Genomic DNA, 26860 nt, shown 5'->3' with positions numbered 1-26860 from the left:
TGAGATTGACTTCAGAGCGAGGCCCAGAGAGATCGCCGGGTCTGCCGTTCCCAGGATGTACGGAGGGCTGTCCGTCGGGACTTTAAGGAGTAAGGTGCGGTCGGAGTTAACGAGCTAGCTGGTTTCTACTGATGGCGGCGCAAGCTCACAGGGTCATGCCGCAGCTGCTTGTGCCCATGGACAGAGAGTTAGATCTTTAATTGTGATGAATCTGTGTGTGACTGTGTGTGTGTGTGTGTGTTTGTGTCATTGTAATTGGAACTGAATAACAAAAGGCTTTCATCATGTGACCAAAGGTTCAGAGCACTATTGCTACAAAACATAATTAAGTGTGTATCCAATCTTTTTTTTCTGTCCTTTATTATCGAGAAGTGGCTTTATTTCTCCATTCTCCCCCCCCCCCCCCCCGCCCGATTCCCCCCCAACACCCCCTTTCTATTTCAGGCATTGAAACTGGGATGTGTATGTGTCCTATTTGCACAGCCAGTGTTTTCTCTGGGGTACTCAGCTATGAAGATTTATGCCTGTAAATTCATTACGGTTGGTCGTGAAGTTTCCAGTGTGCATAGGGGCCGCGGCAGATCCCTTTGGTTGAGTGGTTTTTACATTCCAACAGAAATGAGTGAGGGGGAAAAAAAGCCCTTTTCAAGTGAGAACTGAGAACAGATGTAAAGTTGTCTTTGTAACATGTCTGTTAAAGTGGCTTGTTATAGGCTTGTGCCGTCCTGTGCTGTGAGCCTCCCATAGGCTGAGCCCCCTGACGTCCACGACACGTCTATGTGTACTGTAGCTCTGCAGTGCTGAAGCGGACGTTTTATCACAGTCTTAAAGCACTATGTAGAGCAGAAGTCAATATGTGGGTTTCAATTTTCATTGGGTGTAAGGTTATCGGGTGTAAATCAGTCATTCACCTCAAATTTGCACCAGCATTTTTTTTTTTACTTTATACTGCTATATCTGTATAACATTAAAGCTATGATAAAATACACGGTATGCATAATGGATGATTATTAGCATTAGCTGTTTATTTTTTACCACACTTTGACTGATTAAGGGAGAAAATATATGGGTATGAATTACTTACCTTTAGCTCATGCGTTTGAATTATTTATGTTCAGAGACTTAAGAATTTATGATGATTTTTCCTGTTAATCATAGTATTGCTGTGCCCATAGGATAATTTATTAGTCTGGTTGAGAAGTATGCCACCCTATTGTAATCATGTTACTTATATATAACTGTAGCTGCAACAGCTATGTGTAAAGTCACAACTAGTCTACTCATAATGCAAGGGTTTACTATATTGAAAGTAGAAAGTAGCACAAAAAAAACTAGTGTGGAGCCCACCATCGGCAAACTAGTTTGCAGAGAAAAAAAGAGTGAATGGGAAAAATATAAATAGTGAGTGAGTAACGAGAAATTGAATACATCCCAATTTAGTTTTCTCGTTCTCTCACTTTGAATCACATTTTTCTCATTCCCATTCTCACTCCAAATATTTGTTCACTCTTTTTCTGTTTCCTTGAAAACATAGGCCAATGATGTTGGTTTTGAAACATTACAATGTGACTTGAATTGTAAGGTCAACTTTAAACTGACCAGCCCACCTGTTTGTTGGCTGTTGCTTATCAGCTTTGGAAACCCATGTTCAACTTCCGCCTAGGGCGCTCTCCATGGAAACCTAGTGATGTCAATTTGGAAAAGTAACCGTATCATGTGGATTTAAATGTGATGATAACCTCTGAGTTGGTGTGTGTGTCTGTGTCTGTCTGTATGTTTATACAGCTGTGTCTGATTTCTGAAATGCTTCCTAAGCTGGTGGAAGTACAACTTTCCGAACAGGTCACAGTGTTGAGTGGTGACAGCGTTCAGCCAGCGTCGCCGCCCAGATACTTGTGCAGCCAAGTCACCACTCCCCTACTGACTGTTACTACCTACGGAGTGCCTTATCATCCCCGACAGAGTGTTGACACAATGGATGCACACAACACACACAACCACTCATGCACACACAAATGCAGGCACATATGCATGCATGTACCCCCCCCCCCCACACACACATACACAGGTTGCATACACAACGCCTGCACATACACCCATTCACAAGCACACAAACTCAGAGGTTGTAGTTGATATTATAATTCACATGCACACACACGTATGCATAACGCACACATGCATGTCAAAGCACACTGTCATTCTGGCTCTCTCTCCACACACACACACACACACACACACACACACACACACACACACCAACCACATAGACACTGCACGGATGCAAACACACACGTACACACACGCACACACCAACCACATAGACACTTTACGGATGCACACACACACACACACACACAAAGACAAGCCGCACTCTGACTGGGGTAATACCTCAAGTATTCCATTTTTCCAGAGAACCAATTACCTGTCTTTTGGGGGAGGTCCAAGGAGGATATATTATGAACATATGGTGCTCAAAATGTGGGCCTCCAAAGTTTCCCTCAAAGACAAATACAGACGAGGTCTCCACACACGTTGTAGTAAATCAACACCATATGGTGGAAATAGTCACACCTGTCATCTTGAATAGAAATATAAACCTTTCATGAGGGCCACTCCAGTAAAAGAAGACCAGAAAAAAAAAACTTGATAAAATTACAGTGAGTTACATTTTTTGCAATTTGGGACACAATATGCTGCACTTAATTTTGTTCCAATAAAAATCCAAAATAAATACTATCAGGAATGACTCCTCTGCTTTTTAGTTGCCCTTATCTATGATATTTTACACAAAAGGAATGCCTATTGCATTCCAATCTTCTTTTCCATCCTAGCAAGTGGTTGTTTATGTGCGATTAATCCTGGAGCCTGCACAGAATGTACTTAATACTTACTTTTAAAGATGAACATTATATAGGTTCTAATACATAAATAAGGTAAAACCAGCTGCACTATTCGTGTTGCGTTACTAATCTTTATTATCTTTGCTCTGTAAACCATTGTTCTGTTTATTTTATTTTAATATCTCCTTCCATGTATCCAACGTTATATGGATACCTGGAATTCAACCATTTCACGGGCATTAATGCCTCTAATATGACAAGTAAACTGAAACTTGGAGAAAGGCTCTCTTTAACACTTTTTGGTGCTTCTGGATTGTTCTCATGGTAACCATTTACTGCCAGCTCTTGCCTTTTACCCAATTTCCACCATTCAAGTGTTGTGGTTGCTTTGTTTAATTAGATACTTACCATAACAGTTAGACAGATGCATCCAAGCGAAAATAGAAATATGAAGAAAAAAAACAAGACCACAATTAGCCCTTGAACTTCATCAGAACTTTAAAGTTATGATATGGTAATAATATAAAAAGAGATGAATTAAGGAAAAAATTATAAGAAACACTCACCCACCTAAACATCTATACAAGCGCGAGAGCAAGGACACACACACACACACACACACACACACACACACACACACACACACACACACACACCATAATGCACAAACACAACTCAAAAACACAAACACCCACTGAAATATGCAGGAAATAAAAAAGCAAAAATACACAAAGGATTTGTGGGGAAATTTGCCTAATGAACAACCTGTTTGAATACTCCACACACAGCAGTGAAGAACCAACACACAGAGAGGCATAAAGAAATGCTTCCTGTTGCACAAACACACAGTTCTCCATTCAAATATATGAATCACTTAAAAGGAAGCACACACACTTTCCTGTGGGGTGGTGGGTGTAATTGTTTACACGTGTGTGTGTGCGCGTGTGCGGCCGTAAGTCTGAGTGTGCTTACGTATGTTGAGCTGAAAGCCAGTAAACGCTTTGAGTTTTGAAGTGTAGCCTTCGGTATCGACTCGATCTCATTAACCTTGGGACGGTTTCTATTACCGCCGGAGCTGTGGCCAGGTTATTATGTGGTTTTAGGGCTCCTGATCGCTCCACTCCTAGCCTACTTCCAGGACTGCTCGGCAGAGATCACACCTTCCGCCAGGAGCAGGGGCAAGTCAGGGGGATGTCCAGGGTCCACCGAGCGGGAGCGGGGGGTATACTGGTGTGCGCATCAATCAGACCCCTGCACATCTGCCACCATTTTAAGTGGGCTATTTAAATTCATTAAGGGTTTTCCCGCCACACAGTGTGGGCTTCCGCCACGCATTAGACTTGCAAATGATGTTGATCTATGACATCCAATGCTAATCTTTATTTATATAACAAATCTGACCTTTTTGCTTCGACAGCCATCTGTGTTGATGGACAAGTGGAGGTGCCTGCATATGAGATGATGATTATGATGATGATGATGATGATGATGCCCAACCTCATGCTTGATGTTAAATATTAACATTATGCTGGAATCCCTACCACCTCCAACTGAAACACAAATATAGTTCTCTGTCATTCTCCACAAGCGGCATGTGGGCAATGGCGAAGAAAGTCGCATCTACAGCAAGACAGAATAATATTGGGTGCTGGCCTTTGGTGCTTCTGCAGTTATTGTAATGAATAAAAGGTTTTTGATTACATTAACAAGTGGCAAATTGTGCAATCCTAATCTTAGATCCAGCAGTCCAGTGTTATTATAACATGACTTCTGAGAGCCTGGGCTGGAAACCCATAACAAAGAGGGCCAGAGTTATGCCCTGTTTCCTGTCTGGTTACGGGATAAGCCGCTGAGAGGCAACGTTTGAAAAAATTAATAAATTTATTTCTACAGGGGTCTTCACGGTATGGATTTGAATCCTTTTCAGACACTTTAATACAGTTTTTACCACTGCTGGCCAAGTTTGTGATAGCCAAATTTAGGTATGACTCTAAGGTCTGATTTGTGAGACTAGTTGTATACCAACCTGTGCTGTATAACAAATGCTCCTTTTGTACAACTCAAATCTTGGGACAGTGGAGTTGGAAAGGAAGGTTGGTTGAGTGAGAGGGATTGACGTGTAGCAAATGGCCAGAGGCTTGAATGGAAGCTGGGCCGAGACAAGGCATTTGTGCCCGCGTTGGAGACAGACCCACAGGGTGAACCAGTGAGTTTCCCCCCCTGGTCAAATTAAATGATTCCGAGAAGGGCATCTACTTATAAAAATTTAAAGGTTTGACATTAAACATACAAAACAGTAAGAACAAATGCACCAAAAAAGTAGCGAAGCTACTTAACGACAAGTCAAATTGTGTTATCTGAGTTTGTGTCTAAATGAAGTATGTAGTGATTGGCTCCATCATTCGATAGGCAAGGACAATTAATTTGAAGGTGTATGGATTTTTCAAGTGTTTTTTTTGTGAGTCTAATCTTTTTCTTTGTTTTCTTTTTGTTCATTTGCCTCTTTGTTTGCTGGAGAAATAAAAAAAGGAACTCTTTCAAAAAATAATCAGTTGTTAATTCCTTTTGAGTCTATAATTTAATTTATTTTTTTTATAAATCTCAACTATTTAAATTCTAAAATAGTATCTTCCTTTTAGGCCAGACCATATTTGTAGGAATCACAATGTTTGCATCTTCACCTTCTGATCACCCTTGATTCAAAATAGGTAAATAAGACCAATAAAGCCATTGGCCTTCATCAGTCCAATGGCCATCAAGCAGTGATGCTCCTTACATCATGAGGGTTTGGATTCTGTCAGGGACACATGGTGATTTCCCTTTTTTGAGTTTAATCAAGGTTGTATTCTAGGAAATATTCATGAAGAGAAATACCTTGGTAGTATTGTTGTCCTCGGTGTAGTAATACTGAATGAAAACAGATATGTCCCTTACCCTGGTTTATACTGCATAGAGTTGAGTCTGAGTATCTTGTTAGCCTAATTTTGAGTCATTTAATGCAATTGGTGAGTAAGACTTTAAACCCTGTGTCTGTGTATGTGTATGTGTCTACGGGTGTGCATGTCTTCATATTCTACATCAAAGCTCCATTCCGCTCCGCTGGCGTCTATGAGTCTCCCGGTTGCCCACGGCGGAGAACCCGGGATTGGGAACACCAGGATGACCTTTGTCAACGCTGCCGTCATCCTGTCGGAAATCGCAGGCACACCTCCCTTGTCTTGATATCCTTCCGTGCATCCGATTGTTAAAAGAAGGCAAACACACAATACTAAACTTATTGAGGAACACACCGGCTGTGAACTGGGTGAAACCTGTTTATCCCCCCCCCCCCCCACACACCTCCCCCCAACCCTGTTATGCGAGCCTTCTCTTGCTCTATCACAAGCACAGCGAGGCGGGAATATGTGGCGCCGAGAACCGATAGGTCTCAAGGGTAATGCCGTCATCTCCCACTAACGCTGTCATTGACACATGTCCCCACGTGTTAGACTGTGCAAAGAGCTGAGATGTATGCAGAAACGCACTCACCTACTGTGGCCAGTTTCATCCCTCTTTCTCCTTCTTCCTTTCTGTATTTCTGCAGCTCTTTCTTTTTTCTTTCTCTGCGTCGTTTTCCTTTCTTACATCGTTTCAGTCTTACATTTCCTTTCTTTCTTTATTTCTTCCTTCCTGTCTTCCTTTCTCTCTTTCTCTCTTTCCTTCTTTTTTTCTTTCTTTAATGTGCACGTGTGTGTGTGTGGCCCCGTGTGCAGGCATGCATTAACGTGCAAATGTGTATAATATGCAAGATTAGGAGGAAAGGAAAAGACTTACAGATGACAGGTAGAGCGATAGAGAGATGAAGGGAGAATGAGGGAGCTGGGGAGGGAGAGAGAGAGAGAGAGAGAGAGAGAGAGAGCGCCCGAGAGAGATGAAGGGAGAGAAAGAAAGAGAGAGAGAGAGCTTGAGGACTTTAAGGCAGAGCGATAAAGAGGGTCACCTTGGATGAGTCTTCAGCGGAGCAGTGATGGAAGTACCCAAGCCGCAAGATGCGGGGAACAGAGCACATGGTTGTGGTGTTAGTACGCATGGTAGGGTCTATATTCATAAATATATTTAGGGGTGCATTTTATCCTATGATTGACTTCCTTGTCAAAAGTTTTTGTGTGATCAACCATCACAGGTTATTTAGGGCACACAGAATTGATTGTGTCTCAGTGTTGGTCTAATAGTTGACTTAGGATATCAGTATCTCCATATTGTTCACAGAGGAGAGATGGACAATTGACAGTGTCTTTCAAAATAAAAGCCTCTCTCTCTTCCCTCTCTATCCATGACTCAATCCCAATGGATGAATTCCTCAGAAAGGCACTGAAAGTACACGAGAAAGTACAAACGTAAAGAAAGAATTATAGCAGTGAAACAACTTCTGGAGCAGCACCTGCTGTTGGAAACAGAGGGGTCCCAGCCCACCACCACCCAGGTGAGAGGCTTAAGTGTGCCGAGAATGATAAGTTGAATCCAAAGTTATCTGAAGCACACCAGGCCTTTTGCTGAGTTCCCCAGCCTGTACTCTCACGCTTCTGGGATAATCTTATCTCAGCTCCCCTCCATTAACCCCTAAATGCCACCAGGGCACCTGTCCTACTTCTCCACCTTAACTCATCTTCTTAGTTTCTGCCAAAGCGAGGAATACTCTGTTGGTGGTGGGAGCGATGATGGTGGAGAGAGTAGTGGCAGAAACAGTGAAAGGTGGGGTGGTAATGGTGATTGTAGTAGTGATGATAGTGGTGTTGGTATTGGTGGTGGTACTAGTGATGGTGATGGTGGTAGTGATGATCATGGTGGTGGTGGTGGTGGTCATCCTGGTGGTGGTGGTAGGGTTGATCCTGGTGGTGGTGGTAGGGTTGATCCTGGTGGTGGTGGTGTTGGTAGTGATTATCCTGGTGGTGGTGGTGTTGGTAGTGATTATCCTGGTGGTGGTGGTGGTGGTGTTGGTAGTGATTATCCTGGTGGTGGTGGTGTTGGTAGTGATTATCCTGGTGGTGGTGGTTGTGTTGGTAGTGATTATCCTGGTGGTGGTGGTGTTGGTAGTGATTATCCTGGTGGTGGTGGTGGTGTTGGTAGTGATTATCCTGGTGGTGGTGGTTGTGTTGGCAGTGATTATCCTGGTGGTGGTGGTGGTGTTGGTAGTGATTATCCTGGTGGTGGTGGTGGTGTTGGTGATGGTAGTGATTATCCTGGTGGTGGTGGTGGTGGTGTTGGTATTGATTATCCTGGTGGTGGTGGTGGTGTTGGTAGTGATTATCCTGGTGGTGGTGGTGGTGTTGGTAGTGATTATCCTGGTGGTGGTGGTGGTGGTGTTGGTAGTGATTATCCTGGTGGTGTAGGTGGTGTTGGTAGTGATTATCCTGGTGGTGGTGGTGTTGGTAGTGATTATCCTGGTGGTCGTGGTGGTGGTGTTGGCAGTGATTATCCTGGTGGTGGTGGTGGTGTTGGTAGTGATTATCCTGGTGGTGGTGGTGGTGGTGGTGGTAGTGATTATCCTGGTGGTGGTGGTGGTAGTGATTATCCTGGTGGTGATGGTGGTGTTGGTAGTGATTATCCTGGTGGTGGTGGTGGTAGTGATTATCCTGTGGTGGTGGTAGTGATTATCCTGGTGGTGGTGTTGGTAGTGATTATCCTGGTGGTGGTGGTGTTGGTAGTGATTATCTTGGTGGTGGTGGTGTTGGTAGTGATTATCTTGGTGGTGGTGGTGTTGGTAGTGATTATCCTGGTGGTGGTGGTGGTGTTGGTAGTGATTATCCTGGTGGTGGCGTTGGTAGTGATTATCCTGGTGGTGGTGGTGGTGTTGGTAGTGATTATCCTGGTGGTGGTGGTGGTGGTGTTGGTAGTGATTATCCTGGTGGTGGTAGTGATTATCCTGGTGGTGGTGGTGGTGGTGGTGGTGTTGGTAGTGATTATCTTGGTGGTGGTGGTGATGGTAGTGATTATCCTGGTGGTGGTGGTGTTGGTAGTGATTATCCTGGTGGTGGTGGTGGTGTTGGTAGTGATTATCCTGGTGGTGGTTGGTGTTGGTAGTGATTATCCTGGGGGTGGTGGTGGTGTTGGTAGTGATTATCCTGGTGGTGGTGGTGGTAGTGATTATCCTGGTGGTGGTGGTGGTGTTGGTAGTGATTATCCTGGTGGTGGTGGTGGTGGTGTTGGTAGTGATTATCCTGGTGGTGGTAGTGATTATCCTGGTGGTGGTGGTGGTGGTGGTGGTGTTGGTAGTGATTATCTTGGTGGTGGTGGTGATGGTAGTGATTATCCTGGTGGTGGTGGTGTTGGTAGTGATTATCCTGGTGGTGGTGGTGGTGTTGGTAGTGATTATCCTGGTGGTGGTTGGTGTTGGTAGTGATTATCCTGGGGGTGGTGGTGGTGTTGGTAGTGATTATCCTGGTGGTGGTGGTGTTGGTAGTGATTATCCTGGTGGTGGTGGTGGTGGTGTTGGTAGTGATTATCCTGGTGGTGGTGGTGGTGGTGTTGGTAGTGATCATCCTGGTGGTGGCGGTGTTGGTAGTGATTATCCTGGTGGTGGTGGTGGTGTTGGTAGTGATTATCCTGGTGGTGGTGGTGGTGGTGATTATCCTGGTGGTGGTGGTGGCGTTGGTAGTGATTATCCTGGTGGTGGTGGTTGTGTTGGTAGTGATTATCTTGGTGGTGGTGGTGGTGTTGGTAGTGATTATCCTGGTGGTGGTGTTGGTAGTGATTATCCTGGTGGTGGTGGTTGTGTTGGCAGTGATTATCCTGGTGGTTGTGGTGGTGTTGGTAGTGATTATCCTGGTGGTGTAGGTGGTGTTGGTAGTGATTATCCTGGTGGTGGTGGTGTTGGTAGTGATTATCCTGGTGGTGGTGGTGGTGTTGGTAGTGATTATCCTGGTGGTGGTGGTGGTGTTGGTAGTGATTATCCTGGTGGTGGTGGTGGTGGTGGTGTTGGTAGTGATTATCCTGGTGGTGGTGGTTGTAGTGATTATCCTGGTGGTGGTGGTGGTGTTGGTAGTGATTATCCTGGTGGTGGTGGTGGTAGTGATTATCCTGTGGTGGTGGTAGTGATTATCCTGGTGGTGGTGTTGGTAGTGATTATCCTGGTGGTGGTGGTGTTGGTAGTGATTATCTTGGTGGTGGTGGTGTTGGTAGTGATTATCCTGGTGGTGGTGGTGGTGTTGGTAGTGATTATCCTGGTGGTGGTGGTGGTGGTGGTGTTGGTAGTGATTATCCTGGTGGTGTAGGTGGTGTTGGTAGTGATTATCCTGGTGGTGGTGGTGTTGGTAGTGATTATCCTGGTGGTGGTGGTGGTGTTGGTAGTGATTATCCTGGTGGTGGTGGTGGTAGTGATTATTCTGTGGTGGTGGTAGTGATTATCCTGGTGGTGGTGTTGGTAGTGATTATCCTGGTGGTGGTGGTGTTGGTAGTGATTATCTTGGTGGTGGTGGTGTTGGTAGTGATTGTCTTGGTGGTGGTGGTGTTGGTAGTGATTATCCTGGTGGTGGTGGTGGTGTTGGTAGTGATTATCCTGGTGGGGGTGGTGGTAGTGATTATCCTGGTGGTGGTGGTGGTGGTGTTGGTAGTGATTATTCTGGTGGTGGTGGTGTTGGTAGTGATTATCCTGGTGGTGGTGGTGGTGGTGTTGGTAGTGATTATCTTGGTGGTGGTGGTGTTGGTAGTGATTATCCTGGTGGTGGTGGTGTTGGTAGTGATTATCCTGGTGGTGGTGGTGGTGTTGGTAGTGATTATCCTGGTGGTGGTAGTGTTGGTAGTGATTTTCCTGGGGGTGGTGGTGGTGTTGGTAGTGATTATCCTGGTGGTGGTGGTGTTGGTATTGATTATCCTGGTGGTGGTGGTGGTGTTGGTAGTGATTATCCTGGTGGTGGTGGTGGTGGTGTTGGTCGTGATCATCCTGGTGGTGGTGGTGTTGGTAGTGATTATCCTGGTGGTGGTGGTGGTGTTGGTAGTGATTATCCTGGTGGTGGTGGTGGTGGTGATTATCCTGGTGGTGGTGGTGGCGTTGGTAGTGATTATCCTGGTGGTGGTGGTGGTAGTGATTATCCTGGTGGTGGTGGTGGTGTTGGTAGTGATTATCCTGGTGGTGGTGGTTGTGTTGGTAGTGATTATCCTGGTGGTGGTGGTGGTGGTATTGGTAGTGATTATCCTGGTGGTGGTGGTGGTGTTGGTAGTGATTATCCTGGTGGTGGTGTTGGTGGTGATTATCCTGGTGGTGGTGGTGGCGTTGGTAGTGATTATCCTGGTGGTGGTGGTGGTAGTGATTATCCTGGTGGTGGTGGTGGTGTTGGTAGTGATTATCCTGGTGGTGGTGTTGGTAGTGATTATCCTGGTGGTGGTGGTGGAAGTGATTATTCTGGTGGTGGTGGTGGTGGTGATTATCCTGGTGGTGGTGGTGGCGTTGGTAGTGATTATCCTGGTGATGGTGGTGGTAGTGATTATCCTGGTGGTGGTGGTATTGGTAGTGATTATCCTGGTGGTGGTGATGGTAGTGATTATCCTGGTGGTGGTGGTGGCGTTGGTAGTGATTATCCTGGTGGTGGTGGTGTTGGTAGTGATTATCCTGGTGGTGGTGGTGGTAGTGATTATCCTGGTGGTGGTGGTGTTGGTAGTGATTATCCTGGTGGTGGTGGTGTGGTAGTGATTATCCTGGTGGTGGTGGTGGTGTTGGTAGTGATTATCCTGGTGGTGGTGGTGTTGGTAGTGATTATTTTGGTGGTGGTGGTGGTAGGGATTATCCTGGTGGTGGTGGTGTTGGTAGTGATTATCCTGGTGGTGGTGGTGTTGGTAGTGATTATTTTGGTGGTGGTGGTGGTGGTGGTAGTGATTATCCTGGTGGCGGTGGTGGTTGTTGTGAGGATCATGGTGGTGGTGATGATCCTGGTGGTGGTGCTGGTTATGATCTTGAAGGTGGTGCTGGTGCTGGTGGTGATGATCCTGCTGGTCGTCATAGTGATTGTGGTGGGGTGATGATGGTTTTTGTACTAGTGACGGTGGTGGTGCTAGTGATGATCCTGGTGGTGGTATAGTGGAGGAGGTAGCTGTGGTCACCATGTTGGTGATTTTGATAGTGGTGTTGGTACTAGTGATGGTGGTTGTACTAGTGATGGTGGTGGTGGTAGTTATGATCCTGGTGGTGGTGGAGGATTTAGTAGTGATCCCCATGGTGGTGATCTTGGTAGTGGTGGTGGTACTAGTGATGGCGGTAGTGGTAGTTATGATCCTGGTGGTGGAGGCGGTAGTTGTGGTGACCATGGAGGGGGTTTTGGTAGTGGTACTTTTGATGGTGGTGATGGTGGGGTAGTGGTGATGATGGTGGTAGAGGGGGTGGTGGGAACAGTAGAAGAGCTATTGGAACCCTCTCTTACACAAATTGACTATAGCCTTTAAACAGAGATGCGGCAGACTATCTCTCATCTGATTTATTGACTTTCTGTTTCGTTTTAGCAGTTGCTGAATCTTACAGTTGCCAACGGGGTCTGTCGAGCATCTCAGCTGTTTAGAAGAGGGACAGACATGTTGGTTTGATTATATCAATGCTCGGTTGGGTAAATCTTGCGTCAAAACTAGCATAAAGTCTTGCGGGCAAAATAATTTCTTATTTTTGTTGATATCTTTTTTTCCTTCCTTCCATATATCATCATCAATTCTTCACCTTGAGTTATGTAGCCCTCCTACACCTATACATTATGGTTTTGGGTTCTAACTACATTAAATCCCTTATTAATCATCTGATTTAATCATAATGTTAATGAGACAGTACATTACTAGACTGTCGATGTTTAGATAGACGTTGTTCACAGGCAACACAAAAACAATGTGTTTTCATTTGTTGAAAACTTAATGGATCATTTAATTTAATTGTGACCCTGTGCATTAGTTGTTTTGAGCCACCATACTGCCCCCAAGCCCTAGATCTGTGTGGCCACTCAAGCGGTCAGGATTTCCCCTGGTCCTCAGTCCATCAGGAATCCCTCAGGTCAAGTTAGATTAACGTGTGAGGGGACCATCGTCATTTGTCCTGGCCCGCTCTCCAGATCGCTTCAGAGAACAGCTAATGATTAGCCTCAAGTCCAGGGGTATCCGTCTAACTTGAATCTGAATCAACATCCAAGTGTTGGATCTGTTTAGGGCTAATTTAATACTTTTGCTTACCTTCTGCTCACAGATGTATTTTTTTTCTAGTGCATAGACCCACACATGTATCGCCATGGTGATTTACTAGTTGGAATGGGTTTAATCTAAATTAATTGAAAGAGCTAAATCAAAGTAAAAAATGAGAAGTATAAAGCTTCCTTCTGCAGCACTAGGGTTCTCTCTCACAATTGGTTTTCTAAATACCTTTTTACACTTGAAAATAACAAAGTCCTTCTCTATCACCCCTTTTGTCCCGCTCAAAACAGCATAAACAATCATTATTTTGACAGATGCTTTTATCCAAACCGACATAAAAGTGAGATTGCAAACAGAATTGGATACATTTGAGAAAGAAATCCAGGCATTGTATGACAACAATTTTAAATAAGATTAAAAAAAACTGGGTAGTGAGTAAGTGCAGAGTTGGCACAGAATTGCACAAATTAAGTTTGCAGTCCTTTTGCCATTGACATTTGGGTCTGTGTCTCTCTCTCTCTCTCTCTCTCTCTCTCTCTCTCTCTCTCTCTCTCTCTCTCTCTCTCTCTCTCTATTGTATTGCATGCAAGGTATCTAAGCATACGGCAGGCGGAGAATAAAACATTGCTCATCTCTAACATCCGATATATACACAGTAGCCCTAGCGGAGCTTCCTCTAATTGGTCCGGTGAATTATTCATTGATTCTTGTGTCTTATTGGACAGGAGTGGGCCCCTTAGGTCCTGCAGCGTGTGCTTTATACAAACAATCTTCAAATCCATGTAGTGACATACCTACGAAACCTAACCTCAACTAAACCAGCAATTGAGGCACAGCTGTGTGTTTTCTGTGGGGTCGTATTTCATTGGTGGGCAGGCAGGTGAATGTCAATATGCAATCCATTTTGTCCCTCGATGGCCTGAGACAATCCCACACAGGCATTGAGTTGCATCAGCACTTTTTTGTGTCAATGTCCCCCCTTTATTGTGTGAGGCCAGCGCTTTAACACCAGTGTGCACGGAAAGATGGAATGGAACGTGCAAGCATGCACACACACACACACACACACACAAACAAACAAACATGCACCGAGCACACCCGACTCTCCAAACATCTACACACACATAGATACACACACACACACACACACACACACACTAACACACGCACACACAGACACGCACACACATGAACACACAGATTGAACTTTACTCCACAGTAGCCCACACAAAATCAATAATTATCTGATGCACTGCAGGGGCTGTGTAGAGAGAGAGGGATGAGAGAGGGACAAGAGAGGGGGGAAGAGGGGGGAGAGAGGGCAGAAGAGAGGGATGAAGAGAAGATAGAAGGATAGATGGAGGGAAAGAAAGGGACACCACACCTGTGTTTAACCTTTAGGTAAGCAGATGATTGAGAGAGTTATGTTGGACCATCTCTTGATCAGAGCCTGTGTTGTAGGGGGGATACTGTTGATATCTTCAACCAAACAAACAAACAACGACTACATTCACAACTTTGTCGGCTTAGCTCAGGAGGTAGAGCAGTTGTCTTGTAACTGAAAGGTTGCTAGTTCGATCCCCAGCTCCTGAGTGTTGATTTGTCCCTGAGCAAGACACTTAACCCTAACTGCTCCTGACGAGCTGGCCGTCGCCTTGCATGGTTCATTCTGCCGTCGGTGTGTCAATGTGTGTATTAACTGATGTAAGTCGCTTTGGATAGAAGCGTCTGCTAAATGCCCTAATTGTAACTTAGAATTTTATGCCAAATATATTCAGCAGCGCAAAAGCAAAAGTAATGTCATCGTCCTGTGTGCATACTCAATGATAAGTAATTCGTTCTTTCTTCCAGGAAACTGCAGGATGCAGTTAGGGCCTTCCTTAACGATGCCACACCACACTGTCCCTGGGTGTTGTTGGTACTCATTGAGCTGTCCGTTCTGTCTACTTCTCGTGGAGGGACGTTTATCTCCTGTCAGTGGAGCTGGCCTCCCACTGCCCTCTGCTGGGAAGACAGCAGTGTGTGGCGCCAATTACCGACGTGTCTAAAGTGTCGAAACGATCCGATGACTGTTTGTCTGTTCTTCGATGTCATAAGGTCAGGATGTAGAAACAAGGCTTACAGAATGTAGAAATTTAGGAATATGTTGGTTGTCAGTAAAATAAAAAATCTAATTCTATTGAGAGTGTCGTACTTCTGAACTGCCAACTGTTTTAGAACTCTTTAAAATCAATGGCAGCCTAACTTAGTGTGAGCCTCAACCAGCCTAATTAAAAACAAATCAAAACCCCTTCAAACCACTGGTTTGAAGGCCGGGTTGGAGGCATTGCATTGAAACCAGAGTGAGCTTTGTCTACTGTCATTCTCAAACAGCATAGCAGGTGTCTCTTTGTGGTGGCTCAAAATGGCTGCACTCCCAGACAAGCTGTCCCTTCCCGTTACGTCACTCTCTTGGCAGAGTGTCTGGACTAGACACCCTGACCAATGACCCTGTGTCAGAGAGAGAGAGAGAGAGAGAGAGAGAGAGAGAGACTACCAGTGCGTCAGTACTGTATAAGGCATGAGCTGTGTGTTGCTGCCTTGGTCCAGGGCTGTATTAACCAGCACCAGCAGAGGCAATGGGTTCAACTCATTACGAGCTAGCTTACTCTGACTTAACTGTTGAAGTGGAAAGACAAACTGACAGGGTTTTCAGTTAGATATAATGTATATGTATCATATGTGTAGTCTGCATCTTGGATATGTGGTTCAATAGTTAAATATGTTATTAGCATGCAACAAAAAAAAAAACAGCAAAAAAAGCAACTAACCAAAGCCATTGACTTCCAAATGAAAATAAATACCAGATACAATACTCCAATAGTATAAAATGGAGCTCACAATGACCCAAAACCACACTTTGAGCAAAGCTGGAAGTATAAAAAGACAGGAGTCAAGTCTTGGGTTGTAAACAGACCCAAGTGAGGAGTCAACGAGCGATAGTACAATCTACGTTTGGGAACCACTTAAAGGCTTTGGCCCATAATCTAGCTCCTGCAATGCTCTCCCTGTTATTGAACTGTTTTTCATATTGACACTTTTGGTAGTTATTCCACGTAAACTATACTTACTTTTCTGTTAAAAGAGATCTCCTTGGGAGGAAAAAACCCTTGGCTTTTTAAGTACTGTTTCTTTTGTTGTGTGTTTTATCTTTCTATTCCTTCAAGCTCACTATGAGGGATGTGGCTCTGCAATCGTATGGGGAGATGTTCTGTGACACCTCCACTGTTAGACACACAGAGAAACACCATGGGCTACTGTCTGTGTTTCAAATGCCACAACCGAAACAAGCGACAACAAAGAAATCCTGTCCATGCGCTAAAGGTCAGGTAGACAACATGCCAGGTAGCAGCAAAAGGCAACGGTAAAATACAAGGTAACTGAGCAATGGTTGGATCTGCTATAGAAAGCGTTAACATTGGCCTCCATTTTGTACTACATAGACAGATAGTCTGAGAGTATCCCATCCTGCCCTCCCCCTCCCTCCTCCCATGGCTGAAATCTGTGCTTTTTGCTGAGGGTGCACACTTGTCCGGCCATATGTTTTTAAAGTAAGTTGCATGATATGAGATGCGATGCGTGTGGTCCTGGGCTGATCAATGGGGCTGCCTTACATTCATTTTGATATACTACAGGCTGGTGCACGCCCCCCCCCCCCCCCCCCCCCCCCCCCCCCACAAGAAGATTCATCAAGATCAGATTAAAATCAACACCAAAACCCAGATTGCTGACACAAATCCACAGCATGTGTGTTTGTGTGTGTCGGTGTCAGCATGTGTGTGTGTGTGTGTGCGGGTGTGTGTCTGTGTGTGTGTGTGTGTGTTTTTTTTTTTTGTATGTACACAAGTGCATGGGGTGCATGATCGTTGTGTGAGTGGTGCAACGTTGCCTTCCTATAATGCAGTCAGCACTTTCATTTGCCCTAATCACTGCAGCTCGTCTGCTCTCCTATTTAAACCGGGCGGATAATTGAACAAGAAGCTGGTTAGAGGGAACTATAGAAGACGTATTGACCGCGCGCATGGTTGCATATTAATTATCATAAATCTAGCTCTACAGTTTTTTATTCTTGAATACATTTTGTCTTTTTCCCTAGCTTTTCACTTAGTTCCCCATCGACGAATGATGTTGTTGATGGCTAATCCATTTTTTCAATTGGTACGTAGCACAAAGAGCTCTCACCAATTAAACAGTGGGAAACAAAGGTGTTCTTCATTCATAGCAGCAACAAAACAGAAATACTTCAATTCAAATTTGTTTCATAATAATCATCATTGGTACCATGTTGGTACAGCAACATGGAACCAACGCTGAATCATGCCGATTCAGGACAATACATTTCATCAAAATTTGCATTGAAAATGCTGCACTTTTTACGGCAGCATCATTTCTACCATTGAAAGAGGGCATATAAAGACAAAAGCCAAGTCGAGTAACATTCCAGAGCAGTGACTACCAAGTAGGCTTACAAAAAGACAAAGGACATCAGATCATTGTTTGTGAAAGTATAAGAGATAGTTAGAGCGCACAGATGAAGGATCCCACTTGGGTTCCTCCACACAAGAATATAGAAAATGTTAACTCTTTATTTTTAGGCACCGTTTAGAAAAGCACACGCAAACATACTCAAAATTAAACTCATCCATTCATCCTTACGGTCAATAAATAAGAAATTGGCTAAAATAACATTGAAACATTTAGTGCAACCTGGTTTCTGGTCATTCTTAATCACATTTGTCCCCATGACCGCTTCTCACCAATTTGGTGCCCTAGGCAAAATGTTTGCCTCCCATTCCAAGGATGTACTGTAGGGTTGAGTCTGACATTGGGGACGACGACGACGACGACGACGACGACGACACATAAAGTGGGGGCTCTAGAATTCCTCCTCCAGGATATTTTGAGCATCAAAAAACATTTCCTGAATTCAGGCAAATTTTTCTCCACCAACTTGTGCCTTTTCTGCATCAATTTAGGGTGGAAATGTCTTCATTTATAAATAAGAAAAAAGAAACACCAACTTGTTCCTGCACCAATGTCGCAGCCAATTCCTCCACAAATCATTGTGTTCATACACTCACACAGAAACTGCATAGCCTTACGTTTGGCTCTATTCTGTTGTCATAAACCCTTTCTCCAACATACAGGTGTGACAGTTGATGGACATGTGGTCCTGTAGCGCCTTTTACCCCGCTGGAATGACTGGCAGCGTGGTCAGAGATGACTGGCAGTGACCCAAGAGAACAAGTCCCTTCAACCGCTATAGTCTGACTCATTCTATTCAGGTTAGCACAGGAAACGTTTGTCTGGTTAGTGTGTGTGTGGTTGTGTATTGGTGTGTGTTTGTGTGTGTGTGTGTGTGTGTGTGTGTGTGTGTGTGTGTATGTGTGTGTGTGGTGTGTGCTGTGTGTGTGTGTGTGTGCGTGTGCGTATTAGTTGGTGTACTCAAACCAAATTACCATAATCCAGGATTAGATAGTGTGTTGTGTGGCAGCGCAGGTACAAGCCGTTTATGTTTGATTGACAACGATTGTTCTGGGATAGTCTTTTCTTGTTTACAAAGGATGTCGATCAAGCTGTCAATCAAAGCATTGTGTTTGAAGGCAGAATAAGAAAATGTTGTCTAGAGGAGAAAAGTACCCAAGGATTTGGATGAAAGGTATTGGCAAAACTAAAAATACATTCTGTAAAAATAAAAAAGGCATTGGCATTCCCCTCATTTTAGGACAATATCACAACATTTATGATCAACGGATGAACATGGATGCAATGACTTAAATCCATGTTGCTCACACAGATATGTATTCAGGTTTCTACGGCACGCACACACACCACACCACACACACACACACACACACACACACACACAGGCATTCATTACAGGGAGAGAACGAGAGCTTGCTGATGCCACAGGGTTACACTGCGGCCACAGAACAGATGGCGCTTTTTACCCAGAAGTCCCTCAACTGCAGGTAGAGCGCAGCCTGGTGTCTCCCTAATCACACCTCTTAACGTGAGGAATCAGCCAGCTCCCTCCTCTTCCTCCACCACCTCCCCACTCCTCTGGCAGTAGAACAGTCGTTTCTTTAAACTACGCTAGTGGGAACTAGATTGCTTTGCTGCCAAAATGCAATGCGGAAAACACACACCTGCATTGTACTGATTACAGACTTTAATTATTGAAAGAGACATGAGGGCTCCTTATACCCATAACCCATCCCCCCTACCACGGACACACACACACACACACACTTTATAAACAGATAGATTGAGAGCAGTAATGTGGCCTCATCTCCCATGCCATAAGTATTCATTCTAAGTCAAATTGTTCAGGCTATCTAGAGACAACTATTATTTGCGATGCTGACAAACATTTGTTAAGGTATCTTTCAGCATTTTACAGAGAATACTAAACAAGCATCTAATTGGATGTAAATTAAACAGAGGAAACACTACAATTACCAAAAAATCAAGTCACTGAGTTGATATGGTACCTATAAACCACAACCATTCACACAGTAGACAGCACTTGAACAAAAAACAATATCCAGTATTAATGTTTCATTAAATATAGTCCACATAAGGAAGGTGGATGGTTAGAATCTGTTAAAATGTGGGAAAGAATAAAAGGCAAGTAGGACTGAGTTGTAGAAGTATACATTAAGTTTCAGTCTGAATTTGGTGCAACAGCCTATAAGAGAATCAGCCATGAATAATTCAACGTATGCTGCACTGCAAACAAAATTAGGTGATGGTACAGTCTCTATCCGCTTCATTAGAAAACAGTTTCTTTCTACTAAAGATCTGCGATACTTGTTTTTGTTGGTGCTAGACGAAGGTGCACATTGCCACCTAGTGTTGGACACCAACACTACCAATAACTCGATTATGACAATAAATACAAATGCTACATAATCTCCTTATAACAAGATTTTATTGTCTCAATTGGTTCTTTTTTTGAATAAAGCAAAATCCAATTGGATAACAGATTCTAAACTGGCTAAATAAATACAATATTTACATTCACTTTTGAATCAAAGCAGCAACCGCAAAAACTAAACAAAGTTGAAATAGACATTTAACAGGGAACAAAGTCTTTGTCATTTTCTTGAACCAAACAAAAACAGGGAGACAAAACAAAATGAGTCTGATGATTATTAACTGATGAAACTGTTGATTATTTCTTGCAAACTGTGAGTGCACACAGGCTCCCCCGCAGACAGCCACTAACAGTGAGCCTCCAGTGGGATAGTGATTTAGTTGTGCGCGGTCTTGTTGCCGTCTCCGTTCTGGGTGACCTTGAGGTTCTTCTGCTCGGCAGGGCTCCTGAACACGTGGGCTCTGTAGAACTGCAGCTCTCGGATGCTCTCCTGGATGTCGCCCAGCGCCCTGAGACACACACGCACATCAACAAACAGTAGAGATTAACACAAACCTCCCCAGATCCCCTTGGCTTGGTATTGATGCAACTGTCCTCAATAGAAGAGATCAAGATGTCGGTGATCATCTGTTCATTTATACGGTTGAGTATTTAAAGGTCCCATGACAAGCCACCAGGTGTGCTGTGATTAGCAGTTACAAGCCGTTTTGGAAATCTGCCCCTTATGACATCACAGGTGGGCGTGTCCACCTAGATGTGTGACGGATGGATGAGCAACGTTTGCTACAGTCCACTGGGTAGGCTGGTAGACTGATCTGTCCAGCACAGATCTAGGTGGACATGCCCACCTGTGATGTCATTAGGGGCAGATTTCAAAAATGGCTTGTAACGGCTAATCACACCACACCTGGTGGCATGTCATGGCACCTTTAATGAAATTGGTGGCAGGAGTTGCTCTGTGTGCGTTTTGACCGGTATGGATGACCAACCTGTGAGACGCTTTCTTTTGGGGAGCCAGCTTGTATTCCTCTGGAAACCACCGTCTAGAAAACACACAGAGGAAATTCTAGTGAAATCCTAATGACTAAATCAAAAGCGTTGAGTTGAGTACAACAGCTTTTGAGTGAATTAATGGGCATTACTGAGACTGACAGAACAACAGCAAAGTGGTCTGAAAGGCCCAAAGTTTCCACATCAATGAGTTAACCATGGCAACACAAACTGGTTGGGGAGGGAGCGGAGAATGCCAATACTTGTTTCAAATAATCAGAATAAGCAACAACAGACACTGACATATGTGAATAAAATAATACAATTATTTCTTTAAGCAGTATCGATAGGTTTCACATGCTACACGCGGCGGAGGGAGAGCCCAGCGACTCGTGGGTAAATCCAGGTGACAGTTAACGTCAGTGATGTTTGACTTTGAGAGTTAGTGCTCAGCTTAGCATATCTTCAAATCAACATCGTCATTAATGGCCTCCTGATGCATTTTATGGCTTGGAGAGCAGAAAATACTCAGCATGTAAAATAAGGCCTGTATACCAGGCTCCAGACCTTTTAGTCCAGGGTCGTACCAACCACCTTGGGGACCTGCCTATCGGGGAAACATAACTTGGCCCAAAGCTGTGGGGTCACCTGCAAAGCTCCTTGATGGTGCTGACGTCGATGATCCTGTAGTGGAGATGGTACATGAACTGGGGCATGTATTTGTCCAGGAACTTCTTGTCGGCGTGCACAGAGTTACCTGTTAGGGGGGGGAGGAGGACGGTGGGTACCACATGTTAATATGCAGGGTCTGACAACCAACAGGAAGGGGGTGTGTATGTGTCGGTCTGTACAACACTCACCAGCGAGGGGACACTGGCCGGGCTGCGTGTGTTGCCTGATGAAGGAGAGGAACTCGTACTCCGCTTGCTGGAGGCTGATCCTGCTGTCCTTCACCGACTGAGTCAGACCCGACTGAGCCCCCAACAAACACATCAATAAACTATGAATTGTTAATCAGAAATGATATTCGTCAAACAAAACCTGAAGGCAGTTTGAGATTATCACATTGCTTTAAAGTATAGTTCCATTGATGAGTAGCCCTTGGCGACTTTTGCTGCATAACTTTAGAAGCCTAAAATCAATGCTAAGATAATACTGCAGGGGAAGCCGGTAGTAGGCCTGATTTGCAATATGGCCTGTAGTTCTTCTACAGAGAATGTTACACAGATAACATACAGACCAGAGCCATCTAGAACTGTTACCATACCTTGCCATGATGCTCTTTGCACCAATCAGACATTCCGTCCAGGAGCTCAGTTGGTTGATTTATAATCAGATTTGGTCCCTGCAATCGGAGAAAAATGACAGAATTGAATTGAGTCATCAATGGATATGCTCTACTTCAAATGAAAAGTAATCAAGTTGTAGGCTGTTGTGCATTACCTCTGCCAGCACATTGAGTTCAGAGTCTGTGATGATGCACGCCATTTCGATGATCTTGTCCTTCTCAATGTCCAGCCCCGTCATCTAGAAAGCACATCCGGATTTAAAGAAACACAGGTTATAAGAACAACACCAAGTAACACAAAGCCTCTCCGTTGATCCCCTTTTCTACAGTGTACGACAACAACGGAATAAGGAAATACTGTGATTCTGTCCCGTCATTAACAATGATAACAAACACATTTGAGTGAACTTTATTAAGTAGAACTAGCTGCAAGCGGCTAGGATGACGTGTAGTTAAATCACTTTACAATTCTGCAGAATGTAACCGTAAACGCTTCAGACATATTGTTGTATTGAAACGGTGATTTTAGTGTAACCAAAGGCGGACAAACGTTGATTTTAATGGAACCAACGGCAGCCGATTCAAGTAGGCTGAATGGTGCATTATTCGTACGTTTATCTCCATCAGACTAGATATATTAAGGAACAGAGCACTGCATGGGGGGAACATTCATAGTCGCTTTAGGCTTAAGTACAAATATAACATGCTGGTAGTGTGAAGTTAACGAGGATATGTGATAGACTGATTGTTTTGTTAGACTCAGACAACATCAGACTCTGCATGAAGCAAAAATAGCTAACTTTGCTAGTGTGTCAGCAGGCTGAGCAATCCCTTGGCAGGTCAGCAGGCACATTGTGACACGTGTGGAGCTCAAGATGGGCTTACGAGGGGTGAACAACGGTACAACTTGCCTCCAGGTCCACCCAGACCATCCTCTGGGACATCGCGTCTGATGTGTTTGATGACATGTTCTTGCTCAAAATGGGGACGTCCACACGTGAAGATCGTCCTGGTGCTGGTCTGATCACGTGGAAACACACAGATCTTTCCGTCTGTAAAATGTTATTTTTTGAAAGTGAATGGAAAACTGCCCCACTGGACTGAAAAACGAGACCCAACCTTCTGCACAGGAACCGCGACGAACTCAAGGCGCACATGCTGCAGTTACAGTGGTCGCTGGCTGCATGCTCAGGCCCACCCACTGCCTGCCGTAAAGCAACGGGTTGTCGTCAAGGATATACATTTATTATTTAATTTTAATTTTAAATAAACGTAAAATTACTTAGAAAAAAATTGCATTCCAAGGGGATGGTGTTGTTGTTTGTTTAATTCTAATTTAGAGAGCGGTCCGGAAACTATTTGAGGTCAATAGGTATATTTAAATACATATTTTACACCACTACATACATTCTCGGTGGACGTAATGGTTCAATGGCAGACAAATACGGAATAGGCGTAATAAATAATGATAATGATCTGTAAGTGTGTGTGCGCGCGCACGTGCGTGCGTGTATGTGTGTGTGAGTGTGCTTTTGTATGCCTGTGCGTGTGCGTGTCTGTCTAAGTGTGCATTTGTCTGAACAGCCTGCTTCTTCCTATGTAAAATGTGAGACGGTAACACACTACCATTTGCATACCTGTCCGTGCCCTTATTATTATGCAAAGAAAAACATCCATAATAACCCAGTAATCTCAATACAATAGGTTTTTCACCCAGGGTTATATGTTATGGCTCTATTGAATAAATTACAGCTATTATATCTACAAATTAGGACCACATGAAAGGAATGTGTGACATTTATGAGCCTGTTGAAAATATTGTTAGTACATGAGTAATTATTAATGAGTGTAGAGGCCCCTCACAATGCATAAGTGAACAAACAGGTGTGTTACTTTCTCCAGAGCTCCCAAACAGATTGTCAACGCCAGCTCAGCACATTGTCAACACCCAGATCATCAATAGTGGGGCCTTACATGTTGGTAACAGCCCACAACTAGCATTCGTCTGTCAAAAACAATGCTATGTATCTCTGCTTTGATTATTTAAAAGCAGCTCCATCAATACTTAACTGATGCTGTGTAAATAGATTCAGACAGCTTTTGTTAAGCTTTACCAAATGGCTTTCCAAAATAAAAATAAGTACGCCTGCTAAAAAGCTATCCACAAACGTTTTTGCAACCTCCCTGTCTACACATTTGCCTGTAGATGGCGCAAAAGTATTTCCACTTAATATATTTAGAACGATTGCTTCAAAATAGATTTCACTGTTTCATTGCCTGCATTTGTCTGAAAGTTTAATTTTTGTATGTTCTTTGACCCTTGTTGTTCTAAATGTTGTCTTTATATCGCCTAAGAATATTATATATTGTGGCGAGCACCACGGGAAGGACGAGACGGGAGCCCAGGTTGAACAATTATGCAGTTCCGTGCCCCATACACCGCACTACTACGTTCTGCCTTTTTTAACAACAAACAAAAGAGAAACACGGGACACCTGACCAACACACACAACACTCTCACTAATGGTCCCGATCACACTACACATCACACAACAATGGAACAACACACAATTAACACACAACCAATAAAGACCCCAAACCCGTTAACCCCACTTAACCTAACAACAGAATAAATTAACAAAACCCCTTTTGTCAACTGACAACCCCGATTCCCAGAATCCCCGCGGCTCCGGAACATGGCGCCCACACCCGTGGTCGCCACAATATTGATCATATCTAGTCGAAATTTTCAATTTCTCTGCATTTGTCTCTGATCATAAAATCCTGGCATGCTCCGTTTCATCCCAGACTGCTTGAAAGGTAACCTAAATAAAAAATAGAGATGGATCTAAGACAAGCTAGCTCTGTTCATACTATGATACTTACAATGTAATATTAATATAACAACGCAATAGTAAGTATTGCATTTATGTTTTGTTAATTTTATTCAAGTATTACAAGCCTAATTTTAATTCTTGAAAATATTTTGACTGCAATATAAACTTCCTTCATTAATTATTCAGCACCCTGCTCACACTGTATCGGTCACTAATCCGATAATGCTCTTCGTTCAGCCTTTATTTGACTCATCATTTGATATACACCAGAAATATCAAAAGGTAATAGAGGCCATCTGGTATTTGGGGATACTATTTAGGGAATGGCTGGGCTGACCTCTTTGGTAACTTGAACCACAATTAATTCATCAAGGCAGAAATGCTTGTCTTTTACAAGCCAATGTCTGCATTCCCTACCACTTACTCTACGAACCACATCAACACAATAAGCTGATTCTATGACACAGTCCCTTAGGCAATAGAGTGGCGAAGTGACACCCTTTCCGGTAGAGCCCATGGGATCTATCGAAAAATATGAATGGGTTTCAATGGAGAGAAAGTAATTATTTTCTGGTCCCAGTCTTTATATGCCCCGGATTACACACATGTTGTGTGTGGATTTAAATGATAATTTTTCATGCAAAGAAAACTAAACATTTTCGTGAAGAAGTTTGATAATGTTAGGTTTTTTCCAAGGGGAGGATAAAAGCATCAAAAGAGTTGAAAACCATTATAAGTTGGGGCATGTGGAGAGTTTCAGTTATGCCGATGGGGAGATTGACGGTCTTGTCCATGCCAGTCGCAGGGAGCATGACGGCACATACGAGACATGTAGTCTTTCTCATTGTGTTTTCTCTACAGCCTTTAACTGAACAATTGCACAATGAAAGGTCAAACTCTTGGCATGAAAAATTATCATTTAAATCCACAAACAACATATGTGTAATCCGGGGCATATATATATATATATATATATATATATATATATATATATATATTATATTTGGTGTTACCTTCCTAGTCACATGGTCCGGGGCGAGTTGGAAGCTGCTGTGGAAAAGTACAGCAGTGATATATATATATATATATATATATATATATATATATATATATATCGTCTGCCCACCGGTGTGCAGAGGTTTTGCTCTATTGTAACCTCCATCAGGTTATACGACGACTCACTGACCCTAAGCCTAACCCTTCTCTATTCCAATCTAGCTCGCCATGCACTAAATGAAAGATAGCTGTAAAGTTCCCTTTAATTCCTTTCTCCCTTTGTCAGTGGAGGTCCATCCGACGGAGAATGCCCAGTGACACCTCTATTCAGTCCAGGTTGACTGTCCTACCGATCGGTTTCCAACAGTGGGCAGTGCTTCTCTTTCAAAACCACGAGACTAAAGTCTTTTCTCTTTATGCCTCTTCCTTTTTTTTGGGGGAAACTTCAGTGAGACGTAATAGGAAAAAAAATGATGAAACAGTGAGAAACCGAAGCAAGAATGGACCGGGCAAAGTAGAGTCCTCGGAGCCCTTATGGATATTGGCATTCTCCTAACAGAGATACCATTTTCCTTTGTGGCAGAAACCCATTTGCCTGCCACCCAGTTCAAATGCATGCTCACTAATAACGACACCCAAGCCCGCTTCCGCTGAAGGGACCATGAATCCTGTCGCCTTATCGCTGCCCTTCTTTTAAGTGGGATGTAAAAGGGGTGTTGATGTCTTTAGTGTGAGTGTGTTTACACCACACCAGGATAAATAGTCTCAAACATAATGACTATCCATAATGCCTGATATCATTGGAGATCATATCGCAAACTGCAAACACCCTTGGTGATTTGCAATCCCTGCGGTT

The 26860-nt window shown here is 43.7% G+C and overlaps 1 protein-coding gene across 1 annotated transcript; it reads right to left on the bottom strand.

Moving 5' to 3' along the window:
- Positions 1–19970: 19970 nt before the first annotated feature.
- smfn (small fragment nuclease) lies at positions 19971–23359 on the bottom strand. The gene is made up of 7 exons (XM_079738808.1): positions 23083–23359; positions 22327–22410; positions 22151–22228; positions 21744–21855; positions 21532–21640; positions 20883–20936; positions 19971–20402 (listed from the first exon to the last, which is right to left on the bottom strand). Exons 1-7 carry the CDS (start codon positions 23326–23328, stop codon positions 20270–20272), a joined length of 816 nt encoding a protein of 271 aa, XP_079594934.1. The 5' UTR covers positions 23329–23359; the 3' UTR covers positions 19971–20269.
- Positions 23360–26860: the final 3501 nt, after the last annotated feature.

This window comes from Pollachius pollachius, assembly GCF_949987615.1.
Source record: "Pollachius pollachius genome assembly, chromosome: 6".
NCBI classification, from domain to species: domain Eukaryota; kingdom Metazoa; phylum Chordata; class Actinopteri; order Gadiformes; family Gadidae; genus Pollachius; species Pollachius pollachius.
Note: the sequence above shows the minus strand (reverse complement) of the source record. Positions and strands in the feature narration are given on the sequence as shown.

Bases quoted from the DNA above. Each gene is read 5' to 3' on its own strand.
- smfn (XM_079738808.1), bottom strand. From the start codon at position 23,328: ATGTGCGCCTTGAGTTCGTCGCGGTTCCTGTGCAGAAGGTTGGGTCTC. The intron at 22,229-22,326 runs GTAATGCACAAC...CTCCGATTGCAG, and splicing joins AACTCAATGTGCTGGCAGAG to GGACCAAATCTGATTATAAA. The intron at 20,403-20,882 runs GTTGGTCATCCA...TGTGTGTCTCAG, and splicing joins CAAAAGAAAGCGTCTCACAG to GGCGCTGGGCGACATCCAGG.